Consider the following 22,213-nt stretch of genomic DNA (forward strand, 5'->3'; position numbering starts at 1 on the left):
CTAATTTTACAAGTCTTATGTATTAAAAAGAGATATATAAAATTTTATATAAGTAGCTCAGACCACATAACTAAGCATTGCGCTTTGCAGGCAGTGGAGCTTATCCTTGCCTATCAGATTTCACTATTGGATGCGACATAACAATGAGAACAGTATCAACACTTCTTGTTCACAAGAAAGGTGATTGAAAAATTTAAAGGTCTCAGATGTTTCATACAGATCCAAGCCACATGTCCTACCGTCCAGACCTGAAAGGTCTGGACAAACACACAAGAGGCAAATACCCAAACATGTAGTGGATGGAAACAAATACATATTAGGTAGAGAGACAAAGGGAAAAATGGAGGGAGAGAGAAACAGACAGACAAGAAGAGTGTGGGACTCTTGAAGGACGTGGATTGAGATGCAAGATCCAGGCTTCAGAACAAGGCAGATGAGCCAGAGGACACAAAGACCCCAGGATGACAGATGATCTATCAGAAACAATTTGAGTGAATGAGAGGGCAGAAATGAAAACAGGGAAATACAAGAGTTGGATGCTTGAAGGAACAAACAAAGAGGGTTAGAGAGATGCAAAGGAAAGTAATCCTTTTTGGAGGACATCATGGAATATACTGTGCTTAACTTAGTTTACTAGATTGATTTACTAGAATGACTGACCTTTAGAAGAACTGTAGCAAGAATAAGACAAGAAGTAATCAAGATTATGCCACTAAATGAAAGTTAGGACATACAGATGAGTTTTAAATTTCGATTTAAATCCCTCAGTTGAGTCACACTGTTAGATGTCAGCAGTGCCGTTATTCCAGAGGAGGGGAACACAAGTGCCTGATTAGTACTTGGATGGGAGACTGCCTTGGAAGACCACGGGCTGTTAGCCACGGCTACTGAGATTGCAAGAGCCAATGTGGTGTTAGTGTCAGTCCCAAGCCCAAGTAAATGAGGAGGGTTGCATTAGGAAAGGCATCCAGTGTAAAAAGCTGTGCCAAATCAATCATGCGGATCAATTGATCCGCTGTGTTGACCCCTAACAGGAGCAGCCAAAAGAAGAACAACATTTAGAGCCTTTGCAACATGGTGAAAATTAGCTCAGGCACCTCCCCTCTTGATCTTTGCCAAGATGTTTCTACACATTGATTGGGCTCCACCTATGTTTAATTAAATTGATTGGACATGACTTGGAAAGGCACACACCTCTCTATAGAAGGCCTCACAGCTGGCAATGCATATCAGAGAAAAAACCAAGCCATGAGGTCAAAGGACCTGCCTGCAGAGCTCAGGGACAGGATTGTTGCAAGGCTCAGAGCTGGGGAAGCAAAACAATTCCACTTCACCAAAGCTTCCCAGGAGCCCAGTGGCCTCCATAATACTCAAATGGAAGAACTTTGGCACAACTAGGACTCTTCCAAGAGATGGTCACCGAGCCAAACTGAGGAATTGGGGCAGAAGGGCCTTAGTAAAAGAGGTGACAAGACCCTGATGATCCTTTGTGGAGGTGGAACAAAGTTCCAGAAGGACAGCCATCTCTGCAGCACTCCACCAATCTGTCTTTTATGGCAGAGTGACTAGACGAAAGCCTCTCCTCATGGCAAAACACATGAAAGCTGCTTGGAGTTGCAAAAAGGCACTGAAAGCACTCTCAGACTGAGGAGCAAGATTCTCTGGTCTGATTATACCAAGACTGAACTGTCTGGTCTCAAGTCTAAATGTTATGTCTGGAGGAAACCAGGGACTTCGCATCACGTGCCCGGTACCTCCCTAGCAGTAAAGCATGGTGTAGCATGGTGGTGGCAGCATCAGGCTGTGGAGATGTTTTTTCAGCAGCAGTTACTGGGAGACTGGTCAAGGTTGAGGGAAAGCTGAATGGAGCAAAGTTCAGAGATATATCCTCAATGAAAACTTTTTCCCCAGCTCTCAGGACCCCGGACTGGACCAAAGGTTCCCCTTCCAACATGACAACGACCCTAAGCACACAGCCAAGACAACAGAGGAGTGACTTAGGGACAACTCTGTGAATGTCTTTGAGTGCCAGAGCCAGAGCCCTGACTTGAACCCTGTTGAACATGTCTAGAGAGACCTGAAAATGGCTTTTAAAATCCAGCCATCAAGGTGTGCAACGTTTGTTGCATCATACCATAAACACTCAAGGCTGTAATTGTTGCAAAAGGTGCTTCATCTAAGTACGGAGGGTCGGAATACTTATGGCAGATCCCCATGACAATAAGTACACAAACAATTTTAGTATTAAGCTGCAACATAAAAAATAGAGACACACACACACACACACATAGATATATATATACAGACACACAATACTGCATGGAACTGATTTGATTGAATTAAGTGCTACATAAGTCTTAAGCACTCTTTTCTGCTCAGCAGAGTTAAAAATTAGGATGAACATCACTATATTGTTACTGCATGATCTGCATTTAGTTTTTCTTTTTCTGAAGTGTCAGTCGTTGTCTCATCCATCTTCATCCACCACATACCTCTTACCAGGTATGTCCAATGTCACAGGGAGCTGGGGTCAATCCCAGCTGACATTGTACACTCTTGACAGATTGAGTCATTGTCCTCCATGTATTAAAAATGAGAAATTTCCTTGAGTTTTCTGCATTGTCTCCTCTTTAGAGCATACTTACTGACCCTGTTCTCTTTTAAACCGCTTACTACTAATTGAGATGAGTCTGAAGCAACTCCAAGAAACTTGGAGCAGAGTCAAAACTATAATCTTTTATTCACAAGCTGTGGCATAATGCCATTCCAGACTTCCTTCAATCCCTCAAATCCTCAGCAAAGATGATTCTTCTTTTTCTTCTATGATATTGCTACATATGGAGCTGAGTCCTATTAATAACAATCCCAATAAAATTTAACAGCTGAGACTTTTTCAGGCACAGGTTTTAATATGAGCAATGGGACTGTTTGGTATAGAACCATATGGGTGTTCAAAAAATGGCCCATCACTTACCCACTGTAAATAGCACAGAGTCACATGCAGAACGTCAAGTTATTAACTATGGCTGTAATGCAGATTCAATTCAGAGGCCAGATGAAATTAGCAAAATGCAGAACTGCTTACTAATCAAAAACTGGAAAGCTATTCTGAAGTGGATTTGAATCATGGTCATTTTTCACTGAGATGACTGTGGAAAATATTTTGCTTTTTGTTTTGATTGAAATGACTATTGAATGATTCAGTTTGCCTTTTGGGCATTTTGTTCTATGTGAAGAGACTATTGCTGTAAAAAAAAAAAAAAAGAAAAAAATAAGTCCATATGTTTGCGACAGCAGGTTAAAGTCCCTGTTAGGAGGATGACGGCATGGATTGACGTTCCTGTAACCATGGCATTGAATGTTATTTTAGCCCAAACCACTTTGTTTTTTGATCGAATGACTGTGGTTCTTAAATCTAACCAAGCCTAAATGTGCCTAAATGTGCCTAATGGAGAGAAGCCATGTTTGTAACTGTGATTGTTTCGATGAAGATGATGATCAGATACACTTAGAGAGTACAATTGTTGCCATGACAACAAAGGTCTGATAGACATGATGCTGTAAGGTCTTGTGGGTCATAGTCTAGATTAGAGACAGACTGTATATTGATGTTGAGGTTGATAGACATGCAGTATGAAAAGCGTTCACTGTTCAGCTGATTGTGGTATTCATCTTACATCTTTATTTAAGCAGAGCAGTCTTACCTGGTTGGCTTTGGCTCAGTTCTGCCTCATCCTCTTAGACAATATGTTGGAATTGCCTTCAGCGCTTCTCCCGACCTCAGGGACTTTTCATTTTGTCTCTTCGCTCCTTTCTTGTGATCTGGGGGAATTGAAAAGTCATTGTTCAATAATGGAATAAATGGGTTTAAAGGGTTGAGATGGAGGACCATGTCCTTATCCAGATATTAGTTAGCAGCCCAGAAACAATGTGAGACTTGTGTTTGATGTTCTGTCAACCATAAATGCTCCACCAACTGCAAATGTGTCAGTATTTAGTCTGTGATGAGTTTTGGTAATTTCTTTTTGCAACTCCTTCGATTTTGCTATTATCAGGTATTTTGATTGTATTTTTTTTGTTAATTACTTTGTCACACAAAGTTGCACAGGCACTAAAAACTATTTTAGAAATCTGAGCTAATACTCTACACTATTACCAATTATTATACAACAAGCAATAACGCTCCTGAAAATACTCAAGGGATACCATTGAAAAATGGGTATTGTTCAAATGCTCTCTGTCAAATAAGCCTTTTGGGCAGCTTTTGATGTGTACTTAATACATTTACTTACCTGATATGTTTCTTTGTCAAATTAGTTGAACACACAAATGCATAATACAACTAGAAAATAAAATGATAAGGTTGAATTTCTTAGCTTTAGCTTTCATGATTGTAATACAACTAATCGCATGCTCTGTTGAGTCTGTAAACAAAAAAAATACAAGCGATTAAACTGAGGTAGCATTGTACGGGCATTTTCAGTTGAATGCCTTTTTTTTATGTGGCAGCAGCAGTTATCAGTTATGTGGACTTGTGGATTTGACCCTAAGGTGAAAAATCCTCAACGAACACCTGAGCCAGGTCTCTAAGTGAAACACTTTGTCCTGTTATGTTTTTACAACATGATTTTAGATATTTGTGATAATAGATTTTATACTTTAATAAGCATAATGTATTTATGATCAATTATTATGCCTTTATTTTATCTAACTGAATAGAAAATCAAGCTTATATGGGAAGCTTTTCTATCTAATTTTATCTTTTTTTATCTATTGGATACTATTTTTGTTTACAGGTTTTGTTGACAGTTTGATTTATGCAGTTAGGTTGCTCTTGCTGCTCTGTGATGTTAATGCAAACTAATTGTCCTGCAATCTCTTCCAATTCCTTAACTAGTTTCATTTCAGTAATTCAGCAATTTGTTTCTTAAATTCACAGTTTTATTCCAATACTTTTATTGTAAAACATCTCTATTTATTTATTTAAGTTACTATAAATGACATAACAGTATTTCTATGTAAAATAGGTTACACTTTTCATGAATTACGTCTCAGTTCAGGTAGGTCAACCAATAAATGCATAGCGGTGCTGAGTTGCTACCAGCAGATATTGTATCGCAACACTGGACACTTTGGAGGAAATCAAATTAAATGCAGTACGTAGCCTTGCCAGATATGTTTAACAGAAAACAGAATCCACTTCTGCAGGTCTTTGTAGTCTTGTCTTGATGAAATGGGCATGTCTTTTTTAAATGTATTCATGGTGTAACACTTGGCTGAATGCACAAAAGCGATAGAAAGAGCTGTGCAAAGAATGAAAAGAATTTAAAACCCACAGCCCTGCACAATTAACCACTTGCTTAAGTCAAGTGGCTGTTGTTGGATTGTTTGCTTTTAGAAAGTTAAATCCGGGAAAATGAAATAATCAGCATGGGCACCCATTCTTTACCCACCCTTACAAACTTTATCCATACCATACTGCTTTAAATGGTTGGATATCATTCTACATATCATGACCAATACAAGTTTCACTTTTAATACAATGTATTGTTGCTGACGTAAGTTGCATTTAATCACTCCCAGCACCACGATGTGGTATTGTTTTAGCTACGCTGATTGCATATTACCTTACATAGAAAACATTCCTCTCAATATGGTAGGTTCAACAAAAAAAAAGTTCACCTATATTGGATCAGTAATTTGTATTAGCAGAGATTCAATTAATGTATCAGGCTCTATTTCAAGAGAAGAGAAGTTTAGTTTGTGCTTCTCTAACTTCAGTGTTAGACTGTCAAACAAGTACGATGAGGTCTTTCAGAAAACACCTCTTTCTCGTACTTAACTAATAAATTTTACTTGAGAATATATTTTACTGTGCCGTCCAGCACGCACCATGGCTGCAGGAACTGCTTTTCTGTCAGCTTCGCAATGGTGTTCATCAGTAGCAGCCACTTTGTTATCACTGTTCTTTTGTAGACTAAATAAATAAATTTAGCCTCTAGTTGGACAAATACTGACCATTAAGCTTGATAGAAAACTTTCAAGAATTTCTTATTACAAAAGTTTGTGCTGCATTCAGTTAAACCATTCAGTCTTTCTTTCCTGACACAGCTCTGCTCTTTTAGTCTTTCATTGCTTCTCATTTACTACCTGCTGACCTGGCTAGTAGTGTTGGGCTGGTTTACAATTGATTGTTCCATTTTGGCTTCAGCTTACCATGTTGTAGCTATAAAAGCTACTCAACTAACCCAGGACAGAATGATGGGAGTAATTTATATAGTGTTATTCATGGCATGCATATACTGTATCAGCACCACTTTATTACATCCCATCACAGAGATTGATCAACATGATTTGCAGATTGGTAGATAGTAGCAGGGACCTCATTCTGCTGGACACGCACAAAACACAAGCTCTAGTTTACGTTTCATTATAGACATGTAATAACTTGGGTTATGCAAACATCCTTATACCTGCACATTTGGTTTCTTTTGTTCAGTATTAGAAGATATGTTTTTGTTTCCCATTTGTTCTTTTTTATCCTTCACCCTCCCTACTGCTGTCTCTGTTTCTTTGCTCACATGCCAACTGTTTGCAGACACACACATACACACACCTTTGCCTCACCAAAGATATGATGGAGATGTAAAGAACGTTGTTTGGCTGTGTTTGGTGGCAGATGCCTCTCACATAGTTAGCCCAAGAGATTATGGTTAGACCTTTAATTTAGTTCAGGTACTGAATCTTGCATAAAATACACAGACACATACAGCCTCGGGAAGAGCTTTGTGGAGAGGGAGAAAGGTAGGGATAAGGCTGAGAATGATTCAGGAGAGGGAGAGAACAGCCAAACACACAGACTGTCAGCAGCTACTACATGTGAGGGTTTGAGAATACGACCTGTCCTGAAGAGACAAAGACTGATAAACCCTTTAATGGAGCAGAGTCAATGAGAAAGATCGAGAGGCTGTGAGAAGTCAAAGAAGGATAGGCAGAGCGGTGTGGAGGGAAGAAGAGAGTGGGGGGTAGGAGCAGAGTCTGCCGGAGCGAGAGAAGCCCACATTTCCAAAGAGCCCATCCTAGCGAATGGATCACCGTTTATCAGACCAAGTCCTTGTCACTATGTAATTGATTGGCTAACGTGGAAGCGTGCTTGACTGTGCCAGTCAGCTGGAGCAGGGGATCTTAATCTCGAGGAAGAGGGCTTCACTAATACTGTCCACTTTAGGTGAAACCTCTCACTCATTAGGCACTTGTTCAGTGGACTTTTCTGTATTGAGATAAAGGAAAGGAGAAGAAGACAGAGTTGGGGGAGTCATGTCAATGCTAATTGCCACCCAGCAGTTCGATGCAACCACCTCAAAAATGGTAAGAATGAAGCTGCACTTACTCTATACTGTGCATAATGAAAAACTGTTGAGCCATGTCTTTGCTGTGACTGTAGATTAATGCTTGTGAGCTGTATCTCTTTTTTATTGTCTGATGCTAATTTGTATTTGTTTGAGTACCTATCACTTTCTACAGACATTTTAAAGAAATTGCAGGCATAACTCTAATTTAAATAAAAGTATTAATTGCAATCTGCTATCTAAGTGTGCATTTGTACTGTGAGAAGACAACGAGTAGCCCCTCTGGTTGTGCCACTGGACTGTGAGTGTTACATAGTCCTGGTACAATGACAGCAGGACTGCTATGGTGACGGGCATGTATTGCCCCCAGGGCTCTCCTTCATAACTCACTCAACCATCTCTCAAGGCTCTTGGACAAAGGTGGAAGTTAAATCAGACTCTCCGCCTGTCTCGCTAAATCAACCTCTTCCTGCTCATCTCATTCTTTATTTGCTTATCCTCATTTGAACCCTTGGAAACCTGTCAATATTTTGTCACATCAGCAGCTCTCATATACGGTGGCTTGGGCCAGAACTAACATTTTTAGTGCTTGTTTTGGGAATTACAAGTTTTATAGGACGAGATAACAGCCATGAGACGTTATACCCTAAAATGCTCAAGTTAAGGGTCACTAGATTCCATAATAGAAATTCCACCATTTTATTCCTGTAACAACTACATGCTTAGAGGTGCTGTATCAAACTTTGACTACAGTGCTGTTAAGGCAGCAATGCAGTAAGACTGAGCAAATAACACCTAAGGTTAATAAAAAAAAAAAGTAATGATATGCAAATAATTTAGCATTTTAGACCCTGACAAAATCAAATCTTACGGTTAATGGTACAAGACATCAGTCTGCGCGATCACACATTACACGTGTTGCGTGTTCTCTCACATGTTCATGTTTTACAATTTAAAGCCTGTGTGTTGTCATGTTAACATCGGTGAAGGCTACAAATAACATGAGGATGTGATTTCTAAATAGCAAAATATATAAAAAACGAAGCAAATATCCATTTTATTTGTATTTGGAGACGTCCTCATTTTCTGCTATTGGGGAGTTTAGTTTTTCTTGTCATGGTTATGCCTGTTGCACTGTCAAGTTTATAAACCATTACCATAATGTGTGTAAAACAGAAATTTCACATTGTTTCATGTCATACTTTATTTAGATTTCCACAAAATCAAGCATTAGCCATGTCAGACTTTACTACCTGGAGCATTTTCAGTGTCATCCAACGTGGTATTACAAACTTTTAACATTGTGAAACAAACAGCAGGAGAGGATTTATAAAGTCAGGAACTTAAGGGTTTTTTTTTTTTTTTAGCAAAAAAAAAACTTTTTAGAAATTTTGGTACAGAATCAAAATTTTTAAGTAAATTTAATTAATATTATTTCTAGGTTTCTGCATTGTCTGGTTTTTCATACCCAATTTGAAGAGGATGCAAACTTTAATTGAAATGTGTATAAGTGTCAAAGTTAAGGTGTATTTTTAAAAAACATTACAGTGATGTTTACATTTGCATCACATTGTTGGTTGTTTTTTCCTGGTTGAAGGAGTGAATAGTAGTTGTCCCTTTAATCCTAATCTCACATATATGCTGGTTGTACTATTTTATTTAGAAAATAGAAATGCAAAGAAATGCTGTGTAATTTTAGGTCTCTGAGGTGCTTCATATTTACAAATCTCACCGTCCCTTCCACTCGCTGTCGTCTTTCAGTGTTAATCCTCTGGTCAAAGGCTACACTGTTCAATCAACCAGTCACCACCACTGAATTTTTACTGTTATATACTGGAACCAGTGCCCTCCTCCCTCATGTAATGGAGCCTATGTCAACTCTTTGATATATGAAGATCAGATGATTTACAGCCCAGAATCACCAGCCAGCTCAGTCTGTCAGGTTTGATGTGCCAAATTATGTTATAACGCTTCCCCAGCCCACCTCAAAACCCCTCAGGCAAACAACACACATCACTACTCCATGTTAAAATGTCTCATTTCCCAGCTAATGTGTCTAATTCCAATCATTCCTTTATATTAAAATGGTTTCTACCTTATGAACCATTATCCCTAATAGAAATTTCTCACTTTAAACACTAGAAATAAAATAAGTAAGAAATGGAGGAAGATGTGTCTCAGAGTGCAGGGATGTATTTTAATGATAAATTGAAACAAATGTCATTGGTAAAACACTGCAGTTTGTGTTATAAATTATACTCAGCTTTTACTTCATCTGCAAAAATCAGGGATATATTACAGAAAACACTAAAATCAGTATTGATTCTTTTTGAAATGACAGATGATTGACTGCACCACGCAACAAAGGCTGAAATATGAATAACTAATTTTCTCTGTGGACATTTTTCTCTGGCACAGCCTCCCTATGGCATTAAAGTCCTATTTCTCCTCCAATAAATCAATAACTGCTTTAAATTCACACTTTTCTATTTCTTTTTTTAGTCATTCACAACCTTTTCACTTTTCGAGCCACAAAAAAAAAAAAAAAAAATAGAGTGGAGAAATGTCTAATGTAAAATTGAATGTATTGATTCTTTTGTGCTAATTGAAGTCCTGGCCAGTTTACTTGGCCTCAAGTCAAAATTGTGCCTGGATTCCTCTAGTAAAACAAATTAAAAAGCCATCACAAAATGACAGCAAGTTCTTGTAGTAATAGCAAATTTCTTTTTCACAATCACAGTTTCAAGGTGTGTGTGTGTGTGTGTGCATGTGTGTGTGTTGCAAGTTTAAATGCCAGGAGACCACGTTAACAAATGTATCTGAACTTTTCATTTTTCCCTTCATGTCTTCTTTCCCTCTTACCTTTGTTTCTTCAGACCATTCATTCATTTTGCAACCTCAATGCTCCTTCTTCTTCAGTGTTATAATTTTAGGACTGGAGGTATTACAAATAAACAGCAGGCTCAGGGTGTGTGTCATGCTACGGTCAGCATTGCTTACAGCAAAACATTCATCCATCCATTATCTATACCCGCTTATTCCTATTTAGGGTCACAGAGATCTGATGGAAACTATCCCAGCAATACAGCAAAACAAAAACAAGTAAAATCAATAATAAAGTCGTAAGTGAGAGAGTTGCAGCCAGATGCCTGATTTACTGTTTTGTCTCCTCGCCTAACTCTTATGAAATGACATGAAATGGTATACACAGAATTTCAGTTAATTCTAGTGGAAATCCCAGAGATAAAGGCTTTGTTATGTCAAGATTTTGAGCAGTGGGTCACAAAACATATATTACTTAATTTTGAAACATCCATCTATTATCTATACCCACTTATTCCTATTCAGGGTCACAGGGATCAGCTGGAGCCTATCCCAGCTCTCTTTGGGTGAAAGGCAGGGGTCCACCCTGGATGGGTCACCAGTCCATCTTTGAAGTGGATGTCATTTGTATTTTAGATTTAGATGCGAGATTTGTTATTCTTTTTAATTTTATGGCAGGTAATGCTAACATGATTACAGTGACAGTGCTAACAAACTGATGTATAATTTTCTAGTGTTTATATTGTAACTGTAAATAGGTCTCATGTAAGTCAACCAGTTGGGCCCTACAAGAAGTCCGGTTAGAACCCATTTGAACCCATATGGGCAAATACAGGTGGGGCTACCATGGAAACTGCGGACAAAATCACTTGGGACCCATATTTACAGTCCAAACTTAACCCTTATGGGGTCCCACATGGACATGCTGGTTCGACTGATCTAGGCGATTTCCTGTTGGCACACGTAAATGGGACAAATTAAAGAATATTCTACAGTTCGTCTAGAATTTCCAAATCATTTTGGACCCAATGGATCAAATTCTGATAAAAGCAAGTGCCTTCTTTTCCAATGATTATTAACTTTTACCTTACTTAACCTTTACTGAAATGCAAACCATCGTGTCATCAATGTTTATCTTCAAACGTTTAACATCCCCACTACAAAAAAATAAATAAAAAAGGCAAAAAATCATGATACAATATTAACAGCAATCAATTAAAAACAATATATTTTTTAAAATAAACTTTTTCTTTCATAAACCCTTAAGTTAAGTTAAACACTTTTCATCTCAACAACAGCACACTCTACCAAACAGTTGAGCAGAATATTAATTTAGTTAGGGTTAATTCAGTGTGCTAACAGTCAATGCAGGATATTACAAAATACTTTTAAAAAAGTTTCAGGATTGTCATTAGTCATTAATTTAGCATTTATTTAGTTGTAAACCAACTTTTATGGCAAACCATACTAACCTGCTTACTGTGACAAAACTGATTTTTCAGTTTATGGTGTTTACTGTGTGTCTTAGTTTTTATTGTGATAGCATGCCAGCAAAAGCTAATTAGCAGTAAATACAAACTACAGTGGTCATGAATCATAATACTGAATGAGGTAAATGTTTGATATGAAAGTCAAAGGATCACCAAAGTTGTATTAATGTAGTTTGGCATCCACAGTGTTATTCACTTGGTGAAACATCATCGCATTAAGACAATCTGGGAGATTGCAATATACAGTGACCTTTATATGTTACTCTCTAGCTACTTAACAGTAAACAAATGGGAGATATTGTGTGGTCCAGTTGTCATATGGAATAGTGATGTGAACTGGTGTGATTGATACCTATCCTTGAAAAAAGTAGGCTTGCATTCAACACCAAGTTATAGACCTCACACCGAAAACAGCAGTAGCTTCTCCTATTCAACTTTTGTTGAAAAAGTCCTTTTCACTTGCTATTGACTATGTTTGGTTACTGCTGATCCACCAAAATGATGAATCAACCCTCAGCAAACAGACTTTTTCAACTTGGACCACCATCTCCACCATATGTGAAATTATTCTGCTCACCCTGTCTGGAAAATGGGATCCAAGTCAACAGAGCAGGATGAGATAACTGAAATGCTTTTTTTTTTTTTGATTTCCTCCTACCAGCCTTCTTTCTGCAAATCACCTTTGTGCCTCTTACCTTTCTTATGTGCTCAGTTTCACCCACAACTGTGGCTCATGCCTGATCGAGACCACTGGCCCTTTTCTATTTCTCTCCTTCAACCTCTTCACTGCCTGTTATATCCTTCTAAATTTCCTAGGGACTTTATCTTGCCTATTTCAAATAGGACTGGGGCTCAATTTGTCATGCTTCATGTCACTTTGCCAGAGAATTCCACGGTTGACATAAACGGCATAAAAATGCAGGATGAGCAAAACATAATTTGTCAAAACTTTTTCCTCCATCTTTGTCATTTCTAAGATTTGTTTCTCCTTCATAACAGTTTGATTCACCGTAAGAGCGAGCTGAGGCACTGGGCAGATGGAGGTGTCGGTCAAAAAAAAAAAAAAAGCTGCTGCCATCGGATTGGTGTTGAGGAGAGTAGGTGGTTTCACAGCAGAAGTGACAGCGCCGTATAATTTGGCCATTTAATTTTAAGTCCAAGAGCGTCAGGCTCCAGCACCTTCAATCTCCCCCTGTCATTCAAAACAAGCCTCTAGCCAGTGGCCCCACACACACACACACACACACACACACACACCCTCTCACACACACACACACACACACACACACACACACACACACACACACACAGCAAACAGGCTTTTAATCTCAAGCTGAAACTTAGCCTGGACGTTCTCTGTGAATGCAGGAAGAAGCCTTTAAATCAATCAGACATATACCCTGCCACTTTTTAAATTGCTATTGCAGCATCTCAGCCATACTTAAGGACAGGTGTAAAGGTGTGTTAAATGACTGCAGCTGCAAATAGGGTTTTCTTGTCATGAAGTACAGGTCCAAGAGACCCAAATATCCTGGATAATGACCAGGTTGATCCTCCCTGTGTGAAACATGGGCTACAACGTGGAAGTTTATGATGGTATTCTCAGTGAGAAATGGACTGTAACAGAGAAATGTGACACCACAGTATTTTAATGAGTTCTTGCACTTTCTGTCTTTTCTTTCTCTCTTTTTCACGTGAACATTTACCACTGTTGTGCACACCTACTTCCATCAAACCTTCAATAGCACATTTTTCTTCTTATTTGACGAGGTCAGACTTGTCATCTACCTCACATATATTTGACAAACACCCCTTCTCTTGGCTATCTTTCAGCATTACCTGGTAGATCCTAGTACAACACAGCCACATCAGAAAATATTGACATCCTTTCACTTTCTGCACACCTTATTGCATTGTAGATTTATTTGAAATGGATTATTGGTTAATGGATTTTTTCTATCAGTCTACATTCAACAACCCATAATGACACAGGAAAAACATTTTTTTTTAAAATTTTAAACACATTTATTACAAATCAAAAACAAATCTGAAATCACTTATTAACAAAAGTATTCAAATACTTTACTGTACCACACCAGATTGGTCTGGGGTCACTCAAATTGAATTGATTGAACTTAATTTCAAAAAGATACATGTCCATAAAAGGTGTCACGATTCATACTGCATGTGACGACACAAACCAAGCAATAAAGTCCAAGGAATATTTGTAGACCTTGATGGAAAAAAATATATATATATGGTGAGGCGTATATCAGGGCAAAAGTGTAAAACCACTTCTGAAGTTTCCAGTATTGTGAAGTGGGTGAAGTTTGTAATCGTGAGGACTCGTTCTTGAGTTGGTTATCCAGGAAAACCCAAGGGCAGGGATGGAGGAGTGGTCACAGAAGAGAGGAGAATAAATGCATCAAAATACATAGAGGTATTTGAAAAAAAAAGTAGAGCCTTAGTTGCTTCCAAACTGGCTCCTAAAATGAATAAATAATAAATGTTCTGAATACTTTTGTTAATGACATATTGCAGTTTTTGATTTTTAATACATTTGAAAATGTTTTCACTGATGAGTTCTTATGTGTGGATTGATGGACAAAATGTTATTTTTTTTCCATTTAAAATTCAGTTAACAACACAATGAAGTGTGCGAAAAGTCAAGAGGGTTAAAACCTTTATGAAGTTTCTAGTTGTATGAATGTATTTAGAAAAGAAATTAGATTTTTTTATTTTTTTATTTTGTGTTACTGTTATAAAGTCCAAAATCCAATCCATACTCTAAATTGAGATTTATTTGATTCATGCAGTCCAACATTATAAATATCTGGTTAGATATAGTAGATGGTACTAACCCTTATGGAACATCATGCATAAACATTCAAATTGGTTCTTATGCTAAAACATGTCTGATATTTTGCAATAAGATCTGTTTTTTAACCTTTAATGTTACATAGGATAAAATAAATTGAAAAAATTGTGTTTTAAGGGTAGAAAATACTTTAATGCTTAAAATTGTTCAACTCACAATCTTAATCAATTACACTGTTGACCATAAAAAAAATCAATCCTCCTTAATTTGTGCTACCTAAAGCTTGTCAGGAAGATTTACCATCTCTCGATGGTTAAATTCATCACCTTGTAGCAGTCGCACAGCTCAAAATTGTTCTGGCAGTGACACAGCTTTTTGACATTCTGAGGACAGTGACCTGGCCACGCCCCCTTCCACCTTACTGCAGCAGCTGCTTCTACACCATCTTCATTTTTATGATGGAGGAAAGGATTTATAGACTGCGACCCTCCAGAGTAGTTCCCATCCAGGCAGAGACATGAATACAACTCTCACACAAGTAGCATGAAATGAGAAACTATCCATCATACATGGTGATCAGTTGACAGAAGGGGATGAATTGAAAAATGTAAGCTGATGCTGTGTGGACAATTTTTGCATGACCTAAATCTGGAGCACTGAGATTTTTTTGTTAAGCAGCATAGTGAGCTACATACACAGAGATAAATGAGTTTTTTCCTTTTTGGAAAATCTATCAACAATGCCTGCAATGTTTAAACTTTACTTTGTTGAAGATCTGCATGTTTGTAAGATTTTACCTTAAATGGATTTTTCATGAATAGTGAAAGTGTTGTGGTGCTCAAATGATTCCCTGCTTTAAATGCTAATTGGTTTCAGGTAACATTTTAAAATGCAATGACATTATTACTAAACCCAACACAGATGTCTTTGCTTCTTTCATCCTCAGGAAGTTTGTGATTTTCCACTTGACTGATATCAGTTTGTCCTTCCCATAGACAGAATACTGCCTGGGATTAAACCATACAGTTGTGCAGATTTGCCATAGACTTCTCCAGGTACTCTGGTTTCCTCCCACAGTCCAAAAACATGTATGTCAGGTTGATTGGTGACTCTAAATTGCCCATAGGAGTGAGTGTGAGTGTGTGAGGTTGTTTGTCTCTATGTGGCCCTGTGATGGACTGGTGACCTGTCCAGGGTGGACCCCTGCCTTTCACCCAGAGAGAGCTGGGATAGGCTCCAGCTGATCCCTGTGACCCTGGTTAAGGACTAAGTGGGTATAGATAAAGGATGGATGGATCTGTTGTTGAAATTTAATAATGACAAACAAGAGGAAGGTAAAAACACACCATACTCCAGGTCCAGGAAGTACCATTACCATTCATTTTTCACTTTATTAATAACTAGTTGAAAGATCTATGTTTCACATATTCAGCCTGCCTTAAAAATGTATTGCATCAGTCCTGCAGTTTGACATATCTTGCCCAGCCTTTTATTTCTTCCTAATCTCATCACTACACTTCCTGAAAATTGAATTGAATTTCTGGGTCTTGTGCTGGAGTCTGAGGTGAATTTGATGTGCGGAAACACACTGGAGCATTTTTTTTATGAAACATTTCTTAGAAATCAATGGTAAAACGTTTTGCAGAGCAGGACTGTGTACAGTCTGTGTGCAGCAGAGTAATCATGTCATGAAGTGGCAGGGTGTCTTAATATTTTTAAGAAGTCATCCTAACTGAAAGGTAAATCTGAACATATTTAAGCTGTTTTGCTCCAGGCAGGCTGTGAATAATATAGGAGGAGGACTTTTGCATGAAGCTTTAAGCTTCTTCTAAAGTAGGTGTGCCTTTTCCTGCAATTTGTCTGTAACTGTATGTGGGTTGTGAAAAGTGGATGAGTTATTCTGCAGCTGAAATCCCAGCATGTTCATATTATGTGCACAGAGGAAGGTGTTCCTCATCCTGGCAGGCCATGCAAGATCAAATCAGATTAGATTCTGGGTCTGTATCCTGTACTGTTTTGCAAATAAAGCTAAATTATGTGCTGTCAGGTCAGTCGGTGAAACAGAGTAACAGTTTGTGTTGTCTATCATACTTTTTTTTTGTGATAAAATTATAATCATTTGTTCCATCATCTTTATGCAGACTCACTTCAGTAATTTAAAAATGCATTATTTATTATCTGATAACTTAGACTTTTTTGTTTGAAAAGATTAATAGGAGTGATTGGCAATTAGGTTGTTCCAAGAAGTTGTCTGTGGACAAAATCAGCTAAATTAAATTCTAACGGGGCATTATAACTTTCCAACCATCACATGAAACCTGAAACAAAGAAAAGCACATTTTCATTTTATGGTCCATATTAAAACGTTTCTGTGTTCTCTCCACATGGGGGCACTCTTGCTCTCTGCATGACATCTCTACCAACCCAAATGAAGCAAAGATAAGAAACTAATAGAGATACTTCAGCCCTGTGTATCTGCAAAGTCACGATAAGTTTCGACCGCAAACATCTGATATCTAATATGTTAATGTTGCGTTGGGTCGTTCGCAGCTGGTTGGTACATCAGCGGGTCTCTGTCCTCTCTTGTAAAGGCAAAGACCTATTTGTCCCTGAACGTATATCAGCGGACACTTTCTTTCCTACCAAGAGGGGAGGAAAAAGAGGGGATATCGCTGTGACTGCTTTCTGCAATTTTTAATTTTTTTTTTGGGTCCGGATCACGAGTGCTTTATTCGGTCTCCTGTAGCCCACACTCATTTGTTTTTGCATCAGTTTCGCGTCAAGTTGGGACAGTGTGGCAGCTGAGTGGCTACAACATCCGTGGAGCCCGAGCAGTGAGCCTGAGAGTACGTGATGTGAATGCTGAACACAGCTTAGAGTGATTTTTTTTTTGTTGTTTTTTTTTACTGTTTTCAGCTGAACTACAGTATCGTCTAATCGAATTACTTCATCCATTATTCCCTGACCTCCTCTAACTTGGACTTTTTTCCCCCCTAGAGACTGAGAACACAGATTCGACAAGTTATTATTTATTTATTTATTTATTTTTGGCAAATAGTCGACATGGCGTCACTATATCAGAGGTTGACCGGTAAGATCAACACAAACAAATCCTTTCCCAATCCTCCAGAGGCGAGCCATCTCCTCGGGCAAGGTGTCGAGGGGGAGAGGCAGCAACCCCGGCTTCATCATCAGTACCGGCGGCACTACGAGGACGAGGATGTAAGAAACTTGCGCTGTCAACATCATCGCTGTTTATCCTATTAGTGCCATGTTGAGATATTTAAAGCTGAACTTAAACGCTCTTACGTGCATTAGTAGAGTCAGACATGTCGATTCTACTAATGAGTCTACATAATGACATTTGCAGTTAATTATAACTCCTTTTCTGTAAGTTTGTCAAACTTGTGCGTCATTGCCTTAATTGGTTGACTCGCCTGTCAATAAATGACGCGTGAGTTACGTCTCCAGCAAAGACATACACAGTCAGTGGCGCTGTCTGGTCACCCGAATAAATCGTGCCGGTGTATTGTTAGACAGCGATCGTGTGCTGATTTTCTATGCTCCAAACTACATAGTATGAGTTCAGAACAGCGATGACTGATTTGTGGAAAGGTGTTTTTTTGTGTTTGTTTGTTTTTTTTATAAATTCCACCAGGGTCACCTTGGCTTTTATAATGGCGGTTTTATAATCCATGTCTGGCATTCAAAGCACCTGACTGAGTCTGAAACGCTGCCAAATACTCAGACAGGGCGAGAAGACTCGTTGCGCTGTCCGTGGTGCTGAACGCAGACTCTGGCTGCTGTTGTCGCCCTCCAAGGTGCTGAAACAGTAACTCGGGCTGTTTTTGTCTCTTTACTCCAAGCACAGAACTAACTCTGCTGTCTTTTTTTTTTTTGTGTGTGTGTGAATACATTTGCATATCTGAATCCCTGCTCTTTGTCATGATTACCACCAGTTAGTGTATTTATTGTTTGCCCATGACCTTGGAATGATGAAATGAAAGCTAAGTAGTTTTGGATTTTGAGCAAAATTGTTTATTCATCGGTTTCCATGGCTTTATTTAGTCTTCATTTGCCATAAAAGTACTGCTTCTTTAGTAATGTACCCGGACAAAGTAGATTAATAGGTAGATTAATAACTCAGTCTCTCGGCATTGAATGTAATTATTGTGAATCTGCTACAGTATGTAAGTTATAAAGGAATATAAACCCAATTAAGAACATGAGCGATAGGCAATGCAAATCAGGTTTATTTCTATGTCACATTTCATACACAGTGTGAGTTCAAAGTGCTTTATAAATGCAAAGAAAACAATAACCTTATTAAATGTAATAAGCAACAGTGCAGTAAGAGTTACAAGTTTCACTGAATGCAACACATGCAACAGAAGTGTAGCGGAAGAACAAGTCAATGAAAGGAAAATAAAAGAGTTTTTAGCTTAGATTGGAAAGTGTCTAAAATCGGAGCACATTGAAGATTGGTTGGTATATAAGAAGTTTGTTCCATCTGTGTGCAGCATAGTAACTAAAAGCAGCTCCATCCTGTTTAGTACTGCCTACTGAATGCTAAGTGCCTTGCACTAGCACTTCAAAATCTCTTCTGTAGGTAACTGCTCGCCAGTGTAAAAACTAAAGAACAGGAGTGAAGTGCTCAGTTTTTGAGTGTTTCCCTAAATCTATTCTGTCATGAGACCTCTAATTATTACTGTTTGTTTGAGATGATAAAAATCTTTTTTGGTTATGGATTTGATGTGGCTGCTGAATCTGAAATCTGAGCCAATTAAGATATCAAAATTTCTATCTTGAATTTTTGTCTCTAATTCCCTGGAATTAAGATAATCAATATATTTTATTGTTTCCAAAGAAATCCTTCTGTTTTCTTTACGTAATTGAAGGGAGTTTTATTGGTCCAAGCACTGATAGAGTGAGTCTAAGGGGCCATTGTCATTTTGGTGAAAGGGCTAGGTAAATCTTAGTGTCGTCTGCGTAACTGTGATAAGCAACCTCATTGTCATGTATTAGTTGACTCAGTGGGGGCATGTGCAGGTTGAATAATAGCAAACAGGAATGAAACACTCTACAGGTCATTGTTATCTGTTCAGATTTATGATCACCAATAGAAACAACATAGCTCCTGCCCTCAAGATATGATCGGAAACAATTTAGGACTCATCTCTTTGCGCCTTTAATGTCAGTCACAGAGCAGCGAGTTGACTTGATAAAGAGGTCAAACTTGCTTTACATTGGTAACCTGCTTTACTTATATGGCCATTCTTCTGTGTTAAAGGTGTTCTCTACCAAAATATCTGTATTTCAGCTATCGCTTGCTAGATTGTAGCACACACTTGTGCTGTACAGTAGGAGTGTAGGAGGTAAAACATGGCTGAGATGAACATGAATATAACATGAGGTTGATTTATAGACTGGTGGTCCTGGTTTTGTGTTTGTTGGTGCAGAGCACTCCGACATGATCTGAAATCAATGCAGTGATGTATAGTCCCTATTCATCAACTTGGGAGCATGGTGGGGGATGCGAGAGGTGATAATAAAAACCTTGTTCTATTGTTTAATTGCTTAATTAGCACTGTCTAGATGTTTTTAACCTTGAGGTAGTTCTTTAATTTACATTAAATTTTAATTTACTATAAATTAATATAAATATAAAACACTCTAAACCGCATCCCGTCTAGTTTTCTTTTTTCATGTCAGTCCAAGCTTTGGCACCTGTCCAGCTGTGTGGTTTTAATGAGTACGTCTGTTGAAGGTGACATTTACAACACACTGTGTTGGTGAAAACTCGAACCCACTGGCATGGAGAGCTCATTCACTGACTCAGCCTCCCCATAGAGCCACCACACACCCCTGCTCTGCCACTTCAAAACTTTATCTACCTTTATTTCTCAGCTACTATGCCATCTTTACAAAACTCTTCTCTGTCGTCTCTGCTGTGTGACTGTTTTAGCAACACTGGAAATATTGTTATTATTATTATTAATAATGAGAAATCACTTTGATGATGATGATGAGGGGCATTATTTGATATCATTATGCAATAAAATCCCAATTTACTGCAATACACAGTTTGGTAACACCTTGCGTCACTGCTAGGTTAATTCTGTCTTGTAGTTATCGTAACACTGGTTTCAATACACACATTGTACTCATTGTAAATCTGTCCTGATAAAAGTTTCAAACATCTTCACTGTCAGCCCCTGGTCTCAACGCCTCTTGTTCTGCAAATCTTCCCCGTCTCCCTTTTCCTGCAATGTGCCACATTTTTTTCATCTGATCACATTTGTAATTTATACTAACTTATATAGTTACTTAATATTTGAAACCAGTACCACTATAAAATGGGGAGGGCAGATTGGGGTTTACTGTCCTTCTTATAGATACAAGACTACTGATAGACACTTTGTTTTTCAATGTGTCTAGTAAGATATGGTTTGACTCTGCTGTTCTGCATCCAAGTTCTCCAAATACATTTAAGTAGTTCCTCCAAGAGATTTCCAGACTAGGGATTTAGCCCCCTGTAAATGATAACACGGTAAATTAGAGGTTCCCTAGTAATTAGTAAAATTGAAAGAATTAAAAAAAAAAAAGTTTTGTAATCACTTTTTTTCACCAACCTCCTGGTTTTGGGAAATATTGTATAGTGAAACCATACAGGTCTATCTATACCTGTGTTGAGGCTAAAAATCACAAATTTGCACAAATGTAGACAATTACAACACTATCATAATGCTATCACATCAGATTGTCAGTTTAAACTTCCCATCATATTAAATGTTTCTGATCAGAGTTTAGATAGGAGGACTTCCCTTCAGAGGAATTAGCCTCCCACAAATAGACAATGCATATAAAGCACCTCATTATTGCTTTTGTTTGGCATGGGCTTGACTCATTATTCACAGTGGGCTAAATCTTCGTCTGTCAAAACAATTGATAGTGATCTTGGTTTGAAATCCTCTCTGATGATGATTCCTAGCTGATAAAACAACTCATTACAATCAAACGAAACATGTTCCCCCCTCCTCCCCTTCCTAAAGCTTACACTCTGCAATCCCTTGTTATTTACATCTAGTCTGGGCAGAGGGGTTCATTAGTGGTTGCTGAATTAAATTTAATTGACGACTGTTGACTTTCACAGTGGAAATTTGAGAGGTTTAATCTATGGTATGCCTGGCCTCACCCTCTTGGTCCAATCCAAATCTATCTAGATAAAGTGTGAAAATGTTTTGGTTCGTATTTGAGTCGCTGCTTTTCCCAGAAGCTTAATTTTAAAGTGAAAGGTACATGAGGTTTCACATATCAGCCTCATTAATTGGATATCCCTGCTGATAAAATTTGAGCCAGTAAAAGACAGACAAAAAGCAGAAATAATTCATGACTTTCACCATCAAAGCTTCGGCACTGTGGTGTGATTTTGTTTTTCTCCACAGACCCATCTCTGCATAAACATCTCTGTTTTGTCTGTGGTACAATCAGCACAATCGTAATGAGACTCAGGAGATATCTCGCTAAGATTCAGACCTCTAAAACAAAGAGAGGTTAATGTGTTTTTGTGTGATGTGTATGTGGTTTGAGTCATATATTCCCACAGTTCTCCTTTTTTTACACCCTCCCAATCCATTTCACTTATTCTGCAGTTTAATGGCTGTGCCCCTGCACTTTGCTTTAAGAAAGATGAGAAAAAAAGGATAACTCCAAAGTTGCACGTTGATACACAC

General features: G+C 38.2%; 1 protein-coding gene across 2 annotated transcripts in view; it reads left to right on the forward strand.

Annotated features, from left to right (window-relative positions):
* Positions 1-17,543: 17,543 nt before the first annotated feature.
* Positions 17,544-22,213, forward strand: part of LOC113121539 (dipeptidyl aminopeptidase-like protein 6) — a 138,275-nt gene continuing 133,605 nt past the window's right edge. For both annotated transcript variants that reach the window (XM_026292129.1, XM_026292130.1), the window contains exon 1: positions 17,544-17,702. In XM_026292129.1, the coding sequence (XP_026147914.1) occupies positions 17,544-17,702 (159 nt within the window). The remainder of the gene's footprint in view (positions 17,703-22,213) is intronic.

The sequence above is a fragment of the Mastacembelus armatus genome, chromosome 20 (assembly GCF_900324485.2).
Source record: "Mastacembelus armatus chromosome 20, fMasArm1.2, whole genome shotgun sequence".
Lineage (NCBI taxonomy): Eukaryota > Metazoa > Chordata > Actinopteri > Synbranchiformes > Mastacembelidae > Mastacembelus > Mastacembelus armatus.